The following is a 14,015-nucleotide window of genomic DNA, read 5'->3' as shown; positions in this document are numbered from 1 at the left end:
TCCCCCTGGACGCCCACTGTGGGCTTGAAAGAGGAGGACTGGACAACTGAAGGGCTCCTTGCTTCGTCTTGGAAACATTAAAAAGACGGAAGAACAATCTACTAACAAGAGTGTGAAGCCATTAGAACCAGTGTACTAGAAGGTGAAGTAAACACAGGGTCCCAGTCCCTGTTCACCCACATTCCGAGCCTGAATCACAAGAGGGAATTCACATGAAACCATAGGTTTAAGGGAATCCATGGGTTATCAATAGCTTATGTTACGTTAGATGTCTTTTGTATAGCGCAAAATCACCTTCAGGTCTCTAAGCTCTTTTAGAGAGAGTGGCCAGGATCACTGACGGTAACTGGTAACACAAGGCAGCAGACTACACTGTAGCCAACGCCTCCCTAAACGGAAGCGTTTTAAGTTGTTTCCTAACGGTAAGGAGGACCGGTTCCCTGCGAAGGTGCGAAGGTAGGCTGTTCCAGATTTGTGGGAGCATGACAGAAAACGCACTGCCCCCTTTGGATTTGGTGGTGTATCGGGGAAGGCCTAGGCGGCAGGCCTCAGATGTTGGCAGTGACCGGCCTGCAGCATGGTTCTCCAGGCCTTCTTTTATGTTCACTGGAGCTTGGCCGTAGATTGCTTTGTGGGCGATACAAAGCCTTTGAATCAGGCTCTCTGTTTAATGGGGAGCCAATGCAATCTATGCAAAAGAGGGGCAGCGCGTCTATTCCACCTGGGAGCCGTTTGAAAGAAGTGACCCTCCAAGTATCTTTGTATGCAACCTACTTTCACCGGTTCCAACACGAACACCTAACCCTGCTGACCAGTTGTCATCAGACAGAACTCTGATAAGAGGGAGAGGGTTCACGTGACCCTCTGGCAGCCAATAGCCGAAACCGAGCCATTCAACGGGCTGCAGCAGAACCCACATTCAGGCAGACTCCAGAGACCAGAGGGTAGACTGGGAGGCGCCAGCAAGGCCCCCATGGCTCGGCCAACAGCCACCAGGGGCAGCGGCCGAGGGCAACTGCTCTTATTCCGGCCAGAGTGCGATGTCATGGTAAGAGCGTAAAAGGAATTTTCATCATCCCAGTGGTACAGGAGAGGTAGCAGCAGCACAAAACACACGGTTTACTATGCCCCAGTGCAGGCTTCTCACAGAGTCAAAGAACAGATCGAGTACACGCAGCAGCGATGCAAGCATCACTTGTGCTCAGAGAAACAACACACAGGGCATAAACAACACGTTTCAGGAATATCATAAGGCACTGTATGGACGTCATACGCCGTTATCGGAGGAGCAGTAGGACTCCTTTATGACGAATCTCGATGTCCCACGACTCACGGCGGAACAGAGTACTGACATTGCTCGCCGATCACGATTGCAGAAATAAAGCAAGCGATCCGGGCGCTACCGCGAGGTAAAACCCCTGGGACCGACGGCCTGCCGGCTGAGTTTCATGGGACATATGCAGACATTCTTGTACCGCATTTACACGAGCTTTATCTAGAGTCTCTAAATACTACTGCACTCCCACCCACGACGCTACAGGCACTGATAGTCTCACTCTTGAAACCTGGTAAGGACGGGCTCCACCGTGCGAACTACCGACCACTCTCGCTCTTGAACACGGATTACAAGATTCTTAGTAAAATTTTGGCGATGCGGCTGGCCCCCTATATCCCATGCTTAATACACCCAGGCCAATGCGGTTTTGTCCCCGGCCGGAGTACAGCGATGAACCTACGAAGGCTAAGCCAGATAATGCTTCATGAAGACGCGGTAAACGGTATGGAGGGCTGCATATCTTTAGACCTGAAACAGGCATTTGACTCCCTTAGATGGGATTACAGGCTCGCAACACTCCGTAAATTCAAACTTCCGCCTGAGTTTGTGGCTTGGGTGACTCGGTTATATACACAACCGACGGCAAGGGTACGCACTAATAAATGCATATCCAGCCCTCTTAGAATTGAGAAGGGCACCAGACAGGGCTGCCCGCTATCGCCCCTACTGTTCATCCTAGCACTGGAACCACTATTACATAAACTCCGGGCTTCTGCACAGCACAGGGGTATACAGAGAACTGAAATGATGCATATAGTATCGGCATATGGGGAGGACATCATCTTATATATAGGGGACATGAGGGACAGTCTAGACCCGATACCAAACATTTTTGAGGACTTTCGAGTCATGTCGGGCCTCACGATAAACAACGCCAAGTCATACGGGTATTGGTTTGGTACCGCGGGTAGGGACGCACGACTCCGGTTCACCCCATATTGCTTGCAGGTTGCACCAATGACCTTCAGGTACTTAGGGATACAAATATATAGAGAGACGAAAGACATGTTGGACGGGAACCTAGGTAGAGCGATCGCCACCTTAAAAGCACAAATGCAGTTCTGGAACACGCTGCCACTTTCGATGGCCGGAAGGGTAGCCATCTGTAAGATGGTAGTCCTACCCAGTCTTCTTTATTTCTTTACGAACTTGCCGCTTCTGATCCCCGCGCGTACGTTTAAAACACTAAATACTATATTAACAGAACTGGTGTGGGGTTTGGGAAGACGACGCATTAGTATAGCCAAGCTACAACTACCGACTGCACAGAAAGGAATGGGATTACCGGATATGTTGGCATATAGCTACGCATGCCAACTGCAATGGCTAGCCTACTAGCTGGCATGCCGCAGTGTTCATGAGATCGACATGACAGAAACGGACAGAGCAAACGGTGTCATCCATAGATTATTGTTGCCAAAGGTTAAAATACCTGGATCGGCACCGCTTCTGCTTAGACTCGCTCTTGGCTGCTGGAGGAAAGCATTGAGGTATACGAATGCGACGACATCATATGCTCCCACTATACCACTCTTGGGGATTCCGCTTGGGTTGCACGCACTAACAGAACACGACCTAACTGCTTGGCATGACGCAGGCGTCACGTAGGTGGGAGACCTGTTTTTGGATGGCAACATCATGCCATTTGCGGACTTTAACAGAACACATCAGACCCCTGAGAGGTTATTTATATTATTTGCTAGAGTTAAACACTATGTGACACTAACATGGGCACGGACTGGTGAGGAACCGCCCACGAACTCCCTGCTTACTATGCAATATTTAATGGGAACGGGTAGCCATTTGACGAAATGGTTAACGCATGGCATTAGGACCGGTAGGGCCATTTCCCTTCAACCCACACGCGAACGTTGGGAGGGAGACATAGGGAGAGCCTTTAGAGACAAAGAGTGGGCGAGGATTCTGAAATTCCCTAAAAAGGTTTCGAGGAACCCAAAATTTAAATGTATTCAACTGATGATTATACACAGAGCATACCTCACTCCACATAGGATACACGCCATGTTTCCTGCTGCTGCGGCCACGTGCCCCCGATGCTCAGCGGACGACGCACAACTATTACACATGCTATGGGAATGCCCAAAATTAGGATACTTTTGGACAACGGTACATAAGGAACTAATCAGGGTAGCTCCAGCGAGACCGTACACCTCTGTAGAATATTGCATACTGGGGCTGGGCCCTACTGAAAAGTAGAGAAGTGTAGTGTCCCGCTTCGCTGATATGGCATTACAACTAGCGAAGAGAACGATAAATAGGAGATGGAAATCGGCTAGACCACCAGAACCAGACATTTGGCGCGGGGGGTGCTGAGGTGGGGGAGGAAGGCAGAGAGTGCAGAATTACAGCGGGAGGAGCGTAGAGGTCTACATAAGCACCCCATTTCATTGGAATGGAATGCAATACTGCTAGATTTTGAATCAGGTGCTGATGTCAGCCTGCCTCACGCTGCGAATGAAGACAATGATGGAGAGTTGCACAATTAACTAAAAAGAGACTATCGCCCCCACCCCCTTCAGCCCCCCCCAATCTCCCCCCCCCTTCAACCCCTCCCCCCAATCTTCTCCCCCTCTTTTCCCATCCTCCCCCCTCCCCACCCTCTTCCTCCCCCCCCTGTCCTTATCCCCCTTCCCCCTTCCTCTTCCCCTTTCCCTGATGAAGCCCATATAGGGACAACTGAGGATGTACAACCAGGTGCAGAGAGAGCCAGACCGAATGAACAGCACAACAATAAGAACATGTTGATCTGTTGACATAGGGAGTGAATTGGACATGGCCGGGAACCGTTGAACATTGAGGCTATATATTGTTTTTTCTCATAAGATACTATGAACACAGTATAAGGGATTTGTGACTTGACATATATAAGTGCCGGGGTAATTGGCGGGAGGGGGGGGGGGGAGTTGTTGTAACTGTAAAGGACTTAATGAAAAATACAATACTATGTATATTTGACTTTATACCATGCATGGCCTGTGAATTCAGGATATTTTTTTGATACAACGCCCATATTTGACTATATCAATGTTTGAATCCTGCAATAAAAATAAATTAACAAAAAAAAAAGAGAAACACTACACAGAAAGCCTGAATAATGCATTCCAAGAATCTTTGCAATCTTCCTTCACGTGAGGTACAGCACAAACCACAGCAGTGCAAATTTCCCTCAAAAACACAACAGGCACAGCACAGTGAATGGAACCCTCCCATATACAGAGAACGGGTAAAGCGCAGGCAGCAGAAGTACAACTCTCCACTCATCACAGATGTCGCAGAGGCAGTGAAGGCTTATACAATATACAACATGTACAACGTACACATCACAAGTGGAAGCCTTAGAGACTCACCAATCAGGTGTATCAGAGGCAGCAGGAGTGCAAGACTCCGCCACTCACCGCAGATACTGCATATGCAGTGAAGGCTTCAACAATATGCGACACGTACAACACGGGACTCACAGTGCAAGTTTTAGGTGCATCACAAATAAAAAATAGGGGGATGCCCAATGCTCCCTGCAGCTCTTGGGCTGGCAAAATATCCACAAAAAAGGTGGGTGAGCTTGCGACAAACTACTTAGCATCGTTTGCTATCCCAAACAAAACAAATGTGTTGGAGGTGTCAGCTTAAATACTTACGACGACGTCAATTTAACCAAATCATAAAACCATAGATTTTCAAACGCAATTGTTGCCGCTTATTTCCTTTTTGTGCATTTTTTCAAATTAACAAAACATTACAACATCCAATTGACAGCGTCACGAATATACTCAAACACTTATTATTAACACAAAAAAAAATCAATGTCAATTTTGGCTTCTCCCAACCATATCTTTCACAACAGAATTAACAAATATATTGGTGGCTCTATTAGTCCTATTGGGGAGAGGTGTGGCGCCGCGGCCAGGGCGACTGACGCTGGACGCTGGGGATCACAGTTTGATCCCCGGCTCTGGCAGCAGGGGTCTGCCCAGCACCATGCGACTCTGGGCAATAGCTTGCTTAATCTTCCCAACGGCCCCCAGCGCCGAGATACCCCTTCGGGGGTGATTCGTGCGCTTTACAAGTACTGGATTTACATTTGACATTCACAGAGGTTTACGAGCCAACCAAAAGATAATATCTGGGGACACACAGTGATTTCTTTATATCTCCTAATACAATACCCCATTGAAATTTGGTTAATTCATAATTTCCATCAGTGGATTTACTTCACCAAGAAGGGAAATGGTCGATGCGTTTCTGCCTGTGAAGTCTTTAAGGCTTCATCAGGACCAGAGAGAAAGGGATGACCAATTAGTCCTCGAAGTTCGCGAGTAAAGTGTAAACACGGGACTATGATCCAGCCCGACGCATTAATGGTCGCTGGTGTCCAGGGCAGATCGGTGAGGCGGGAAGCATTCTCGCTGTCCTCCATATAATGTTCTATCTCTAGGAGCCACGCAGCTGTGTAACTAAGTGTTGCACAGGGTTTAAAATCCACTGTGGAACGAGGAGAAAAGTCTTCCTCTGCGATTGAGTTTGAAAATATATGGTTTTATGATGTTTCCTAAACTGACGTCGCCATACGTAATTCAGTTGGCGCCTAAAACGCATTTGTTTTGTTTGGGATAGAAACGATCTAAGTAGTTTCTCCTGAGCGCACCCACTTTTTTGCTCCGAATTTTGGTTTCAAATTTCTCATGTGAACGTCGCATTCACCACAGAGGCACCCGCCCCAAGGCTGCTCAGCATTATTAGTGGCATTTGGATGGATGAATTAAATTACTGCCAGAACCGTCGCCACTGAAGGCATGCCTGCTGACAGCAGGCCAGACATTACTAAAGTGTTAGACGATGATTATTTAACCAGCGCCTGCAGCTATGAGCTAAAAGTCCGTGTAAATTGAGGCTGAACGAAGGGCAAAGAACTTTATATTTAAGCCTGCATGTTTAATGGAAAAGACCGGCTGCAACTATTTAACAATTCATGTGTGCGCAGTGTATCCTGATTCTTCAAGAGATACATTTATGAAAAAGCTACACGAGCAGGATGTGCTCAAATTGCTGCAAGTTTGAATGCTTAATAACAGCTTTAAAGCTTAGAGGACATTTTCATCCGACCTTGGTAAAGCTGCGGTCTGTTTATACATGCCATGCTTTCATTATCCAATGGAAGTGTGGCAGGTAGGATTTAAAGATGTGACAACCGGCATTCAGAAAGGCTTTTTGCTGAAACGCGTCTGCCTTGTCGAAATAAATTACAGCTCTGTGCCCCCAAGAGGGCTACGAATTTTGGTTTCAAATATATATTTAAATATATGTCTTGAGCTTGTACCTAAGACTAAAGAATGCTTCATTCACATTGCCACAGTGCCAGTATCAAATTGTTATGTTTTGAAAGCAGCCTATTGGCTAAATCAATCAATCCAGGATTTGTAAAGGGTGGCAAGTCACCCATGGGGGTCTTAAGGCGCTGAATTGTAGGCACAGGGAGATTACGCGATTTGCTCAGAATCACAGGATGGTGATGCTGACACAGAGACTCACACCTGGTTCCCACCAGCTCCGAAGTCTGCAGCTCAGGCTGTTACGCCACATCCTCTCCCTAGGCTAAGAATGCCTTTGCATTTCATTCATTCAATAAAGGCTCTCTCTGCACCTCATGCTCGCTCTTTCCGGTACACAGAAGGGTCTGGGACTGGGAAGGGGTTCATTCAATGAAAACCATTGCAAATGAGGAATTCAAGCCTTCGGTATTTGCGCACACACAACCACCCACCCAATACCATGGGGTCCCGAACGCAGGCGGGAATATTCAGTGCTTATGACTTTGATGAGAATCCCCTGGAAGAGAATGAAGGCTGGAGCAATACACAACACGTACAACACAGGCATCACCAGTGCAAGCCTCAGGCTCACCAACTCGGCGCAAAGCAAATCAGCAATAAAGAAGCTTCATGCGTGCAGTCTGCACAGTCTTCAGGCGGTGGGGATGTGGGGGAAAGGGGGGGCTGTGGGAACCTTCCAATCCTCCACCTTTCCACCTTCTCACTCAGACCGATCAGAACAAATGAGTCTTCTACAGCATGAAGCTCCAGAGGGCCACAGACACCAGGCCCAGCCGCAGCACCATTCTTCTAATTCTGCAGAACGCGTTCTTTACCACATGCAAAACTCACCCACAGGAGACAACTGCTGGAAGATGTTGTTGACGGGCAGGCCCTCCTTGCGCAGTGACCAGCACTCCACGATGCTGCTGGTCTGGTTGGACGCACAAAGCAATACCTGCAGCAGAGGGAAACCAGAGAGGACGAAGAGGGACGGTGAGCACCTTACATCTCAAAGCTGCAGCTCACCGCACTCACTTTCATTCACCAGGCTCCCAAAAGAACAAATTACCACCAACACTGGTGAGGAAGGCAAAGAATGAGTGTGTTGCAGAGGCTTCATACAGCAGGGGTCCCAACGTGCCACGACTGAGACCCCAAGCACCACTCTGTTAATGCACCTCAACAACGGGCTCCGAGTGCAGTGATTTAAGGTGTCATTTCAAGACAGGCATGGGGATTAGGAGCTGCATAGCCTAGAAACTGGAGTACCTCCCTCATACAAAAGTGCCTCCTTGTTGACTGCGGGTCTCAAGCTTGAATGCTCAGCAAGGGTCCAAGAAAGCCAGATCTTCACGGTAACCACGGTGTCCACTGGTCTCATTTACATTAAGTAGAAGTGCACTTATCCGAGGTGGAGAGCCTGAGAAGCCGGGACAAATGCCAATTTAGAAGAAAATCAGGGCTGACCGTCAGGACTCCATCAAGAACTCTGCAGTCAGGGAGCTCCAAGCCCCCGGGTTTGAGAACATGAATTTATTCCCAGTAGATCCCAACTTATCATCCTTGGGATGTTCTCTTCCTGGAAATATCTCCATTAACAAGAAGGCGGAGGTAGGAGGCTGCTTTATGCGCTCTGTCAAACCCTGCTCCCACTCTCACTATGCCTCCTACTTTCCAACTCTCTGTCCGGATCTACTATCGCGCTCACCATGCCTCCGCCTTTTTAACTCTGTCAGACTCTCATCACCCTCATATAGACCCCATGTTTAAGTCACTATCAAATAATTACTCAATGTCAGCCTGGATTTCTCTTCCAACCTCACCCTCTGCGTCAGCGGCCCCAGTGGAGCCCCCCCTCCATTCACTCTTTGCCTCTTTCCTAAGTCTTCCCCCTTTCTTCTATTCCGTCTCTGGCCTTTGAGAGTACAAATGCAGTACAACGTAAGGAAGGAGCTCTGAGCCACACGCATCAAGCGAGGTCACACCATGGCAGGATGCACTCACCAAAGCCCTCTAAAAAGACAAATCGGAGAGACGCTTACACTGCCTGTGTATGCGGTTGCATGAACATGTATGTAGCATACAAAGATTTGTGCTTTCTACTCATTCCCTGGCTATAAGACTCTATATTTGGCCAACAAAGTTTGGCTCACAACATCTGGCTGAGGTTATGATGACACTGTGACAGGGTCAAAATCAGATGAGGGAATTTTGACAGCTTACCACATAGCTAGACTATGGAAACTGGTGAGATTAAATGAACCATAACATTCTTAACTGAACCAGCCGAGCGGGTTCAGATGCTCTTAACCTCTTGAGATAGAAGCAGACATTGGTCCGCTCCCTTCAAAGCGGAGGAGGTAGAGGCGTTAGCATGGGTAGGGACAGTGGATCATTGACTTTGCACTGATGCGCATTAAAAACTAAAGGCCCCTGCTGGTAAACTAGAAGAACCCACTGGGTCTGCGTGTCAGAAAAACAAAGCTGAAAGGTTTGCTCTAGATGAAGATACTCAGACTGCCGTTACGAGAATGAACTAGTTTTTCCGAAGATGCAGACAAAAACTCGAGACTCATTCAAGGAGAGATTTAATGCCTCAGGATTGGATGTACTGATGGCTGCTTTGGGTGCCCATGTCAAAGGGTTGAGATAAACGCGGGGCAAAGGGGCTTCTGGTCACACCCTCTATGTATTCAAAGGAACATTCCACTGGAGGAACATGGGATAATCTGTTACAAACATGGCAAGAGTCTCCTCCACCATCTTACAAGAGCAACGCAGCCTGTGGCACCGGTACTCAGACAGACAGGATCTCTGCCAAGATCTGACACAGTATCTCGTCTGCCAACCTCTACATAAGGTTCTCGGTTCTGCAAGCCTGTCAAGTCCCGGAATGTGGTGGACTTGTTTGAGAGAGCCCCGTCACAGTACTGTGAGGACTGAGGGAGGGGTGAACAAGTCATGCAGCACCACAGGATCATCTTTTATTCTTAGAGACGCTTGCAGATTTATGCACACACAGGTTGTTGAGAACTCCTAAACAGGAAAAGGTGGCTGCTAAATAGGGGTGGAAACATTCTTACCTCTACTGAAGTGAGTTACGTACTCATGTTCTGCACCACATACTTCCACTATGGCCAACAGCTTTTGTACTACAACAAAGGACAGGGCTTTCTTCAGCACTGGACTCTTCCTGAACCCAAGACCATCCTACACAACTCAGGCAAAAATGTGGCACGTCTTTCCAGGTTGCCTTATTCTCCTTCCAGTACTGAAAGTTGTAGACATGTCTACTAGTGTACTTCAAGACGGCCTATTTTAGAAATTTGGCTGATGAGCTTAAACCTTTGAGTACTGTGGCCAACATGCAGCTCTGCCAATGCACAGAGCTCCCTGTTGTGTTCCCACCCCATCAATCAGGTACTGTGGCCCACACTGAGCGTTGCTAAAGAGCAAAGACTTGCTTGCTGCCAGTACAGTGGCCGACTCATCGCTCCATTAAAGCGCCAAAACTTACTTGCTTCGGCCCTTCTTCCGGTTCTGTGGCCACACACAGCTCTGTCATTGTGCCAAGGCATTAGTGCCAAGACTTAAGTATTGTACCATCTGCTCACGAAGTTATGAAAAGCTCACACAACCATCAATGGTTCAGCTAAGGACAGGGGATCGATAATTAAACAAAAAGAATCCTACTCCGAGTGCATACCCCAGGGATGGGGGACACTCAATGTTGTGAAAAATACCCCTCACACACCAACAGGCCCCTTGGTGTCATGCTTCATCATTGGGGTCTTCGCATCCCACTAGAGGGATGCAGCGTGCTGCGACCAGCGACTACGCGGGAGCACTGTCAGAGTTGACTATGTGTGGTGTGTGTAAGGTGTAAGTGGTGGGGTATTTGAGGATGTGAGTGAAGGGTGTGGTGAGAGTTAAAAAGTACCTGGCTAGTAGGTTCTAAAAAAACTTTATTCAAGACCTGATCAGCGGAGCAGCCCTGGGTGGTAGAAGGAGGCAATCTCTGGCGGATTCTATTACGAATCCATCATCCCACCCTGACGTTCTGGATATGCTCATGGAGCAGGATAAATCATTAACAATGAGTCATGCAACTGCATGAACCAATACCGCTGTAGGCACACTATAGCCTCATTCCATCACTGTAAATATTTTCACTTTTCTTTTATTTCCTAGACAAAAAGTCTTTTTTGTAAAAACACGTGAGTAAGGTTGGGAAGTTGTGCCCCCGTCCTGAAGAAGGAACACCAGTTCCGAAACATGTCGACGCACACCAGAGGTAATGTCCATAATAAAGACAACTAACCTCAACTTTGCACTTCTTTTAGGAGTACCAGCTTGAGGTCTTGAATAAAGTTTTTTTAGAACCTACTAGCCAGGTACTTTTTAACTCTCACCACACCCTTCACTCACATCGTCAAATACCCCACCACTTACACCTTACACACACCACACATAGTCAACTCTGGCAGTGCTCCCGCGTAGTCGCTGGTCGCAGCACGCCGCATCCCTCTAGTGGGATGCGAAGACCCCAATGATGAAGCATGACACCAAGGGGCCTGTTGGTGTGTGAGGGGTATTTTTCACAACACTGAGTGTCCCCCATCCCTGGGGTATGCACTCGGAGTAGGATTCTTTTTGTTTAATTATCAGTGCCCGTGGAGTGAGAATCCTATCTCTATACTCTACCTCCCCCCATTGTTGCAATTGAAGGACAGGGGATCACCAGGAGATGCCCCCCTCCCCCCCCCCCAAGCATCCTTTTTAAGAGGACAGCAACAGTCACGTACACACTGAGCACCACCATCTAAGAAAACGAAGCAGAGGTAGCTTTTTTGGAATTCCAAACTCTCAAACCCCAAAAACATAGCACTGGTTTTACCATTACAGCTATTCTTAATGAGCTCACCTGCTCAGACATGTCTCGGGCGAGGAACTTGAGGTGTGTGACGGCCGGGTACTTGTCCTTGCGCACCGGGTCCGTGGTGCAGCGCATGAAGAGTGAGGGCAGGATTTCAGTGTCAATGCGGCATTTCTCATTCACCACACCTACGCACACCTTGTAGAACTGGACTGGTGATGTACTGCTGCCGTCGGATGTCGCCACCACAATGTTGCCACCCCCGGTGAATGCGATGTCAGCCAGAGCCACTCGGCACCGCAGCCGACACAAGCTCTCTGTGGAAGTCAGTACCTGCCCATTGGGCTTCAGTAGCGAGACGGTGACTAGGCCACTGATGGTGACTGCGATCCAACCCTCCATGGGCTTTCCACCAAAAAGTGTGAGGGAGGGCGAGAACTTCACCCGAGAGAACTTGTCCCCAAAGCTTGAGGCGCCAGACTGGTACAGGGAGAGAAGAGCAAGAAAAAAAAACATGAGTGCCTGAAAGAGCACAGTTAATGCCATCCAATGAGAAAGTGGGTGGAAGCAAGGCTGCTCAAAGCAAGTGAGAGTGTAGGAGCAATAAAGCTGCACAAAATGGGTGGGAGAACCAGGTGACCAAAACCAAACATTTTTACTGCACAATTTCCACGGATGAACACTACGAGGCCTCATCAGAACTATTCTTCGATATACACCAATGTACCGCGTAAGGCATTAGCAGAGCTATTCCACAGGCTTAAGCTTTCAGACAGCAGGACCAGCTCTCAGATTAGAAATCCAATAGCTTGGGTCACAGACAGAAGAGCACTCACTCAAGGCACTGATATCGAGCAATCACTGACTGCAAACAGAAGAACTGACACACAGGTGACAAATATCTAACAGCACCAGGTGGCCGGTGCACAGGTTACTGCTATTCAACTGACTCGGGCAGACAGCAGTGCCAGGGAGCAGGTTCCAGACATCACACATGCTAAGCTCACAGACTACACAGCCATGAGTGAGGTTACAGATATCCAACCTGGTAACACGTCAGAGACAAAATAATCATTGCCCAGATTACTAACAACAAACACATTCAGATCAGACAGCAGAGCCTTCAGAGAGGTTACAGAAACTGAACATAAGTGGGGAACAGACAAAACTCTCACTTAAGATATATATATATCCAACCTCCTCAGGTCACACACATCACACACAATCATACCAGAGGTGACAGACATCCGAACAGACTCCAGCTCATTCAGCAGGTTGTAGATATAGAGGCGGCTTGAGGCATGCACAGCACTGTCCTGCTCACAAACGCAGCAAAACAAACCTTCTCCACATGCAATGCCAGCTTGACTCCGTTGTGTAACCAGGAAAGGGCCACAATGGGGTCTCCTTCCACCCCGCTGCTCACAGTGTTCTCCCAGCTGTTGGCCAAGTGATCAGTCATCCCCCAACACTTGATCTGCCCATCACCATCTGCTGACAGCAGCCTGGACCCTGGGAAAGATAACAGATGATGCAGTGTCAAAGGAAGAGCACACCAAGAAGGTGCACATACATGCAGTCTGCAGAGAAGCTGGAGGCACACCCTCCAGTGTTTGTGGGTGGAACCTCCAAACAACAAGCATTTGCAATGCAATAGTCTCACATTAGGAAAGTTTGAGCTATTGGTATTGTGAATGACAAATTTTGTATTCATGTGTTGGTTTTGAAAAAGCTAAATTAATAGCTTTGTCATTTACAATGCCAATAGTTATAACTTTCGCAAATGTGACACCTATAGCATTTGTAATGCAATATGTGTTGTATTTACGTGACTTACATGTATTGATATTACAAATAACAATGGCTTTTATTTTTTTTTATAATTCATACTGAAATAAATGTTATTGTAATTTATAATGGCAATAGCTTAAACTTTTGAAAATAACTTTTGTTAAGATTATGTTCAGTGTATTTTATTGTGACGAAAATTCAAGAACAGAAGTGAAATATTAACATCTTTTTGTGACATTTGTAATAAGCTTGAAACATTGAGAGAACATATTTGAAGCAGTTGTTGAATGGTTGCACAGATTGATGGTGTGGTGGTGCTGAGTGATGTTGTGGTGGTGCTGAGTGATGCTGTGGTGATGCAATAGATAGAGGGAGGGCGATCGATAGATAGAGTGAGGGCGATAGATAGAGTGAGGGCGATAGATCGATAGATAGAGGGCGATAGATCGATAGATAGAGGGCGATAGATCGATAGATAGAGGGCGATAGATCGATAGATAGAGGGCGATAGATCGATAGATAGAGGGCGATAGATAGAGTGAGGGCGATAGATAGAGTGAGGGCGATAGATAGAGTGAGGGCGATAGATAGAGTGAGGGCGATAGATAGAGTGAGGGCGATAGATAGATCGATAGATAGAGGGCGATAGATAGATCGATAGATAGAGGGCGATAGATAGATC

At 47.5% G+C, this 14,015-nt stretch overlaps 1 protein-coding gene across 1 annotated transcript in view; it reads right to left on the bottom strand.

Annotated features, from left to right (window-relative positions):
* The window catches only part of MED16 (mediator complex subunit 16), a 110,912-nt gene that overhangs the window by 57,173 nt on the left and 39,724 nt on the right, over positions 1-14,015 (bottom strand). Inside the window, exons 4-6 of the mRNA XM_086946721.1 lie at positions 12,885-13,054; positions 11,591-12,022; positions 7,516-7,621 (exon numbers count right to left, since the gene is read on the bottom strand). Coding sequence (XP_086802847.1) covers positions 7,516-7,621; positions 11,591-12,022; positions 12,885-13,054 — 708 coding nt within the window. The remainder of the gene's footprint in view (positions 1-7,515; positions 7,622-11,590; positions 12,023-12,884; positions 13,055-14,015) is intronic.

This window comes from Lissotriton vulgaris, chromosome 12 (assembly GCF_964263255.1).
Source record: "Lissotriton vulgaris chromosome 12, aLisVul1.2, whole genome shotgun sequence".
NCBI lineage: Eukaryota > Metazoa > Chordata > Amphibia > Caudata > Salamandridae > Lissotriton > Lissotriton vulgaris.
Note: the sequence above shows the minus strand (reverse complement) of the source record. Positions and strands in the feature narration are given on the sequence as shown.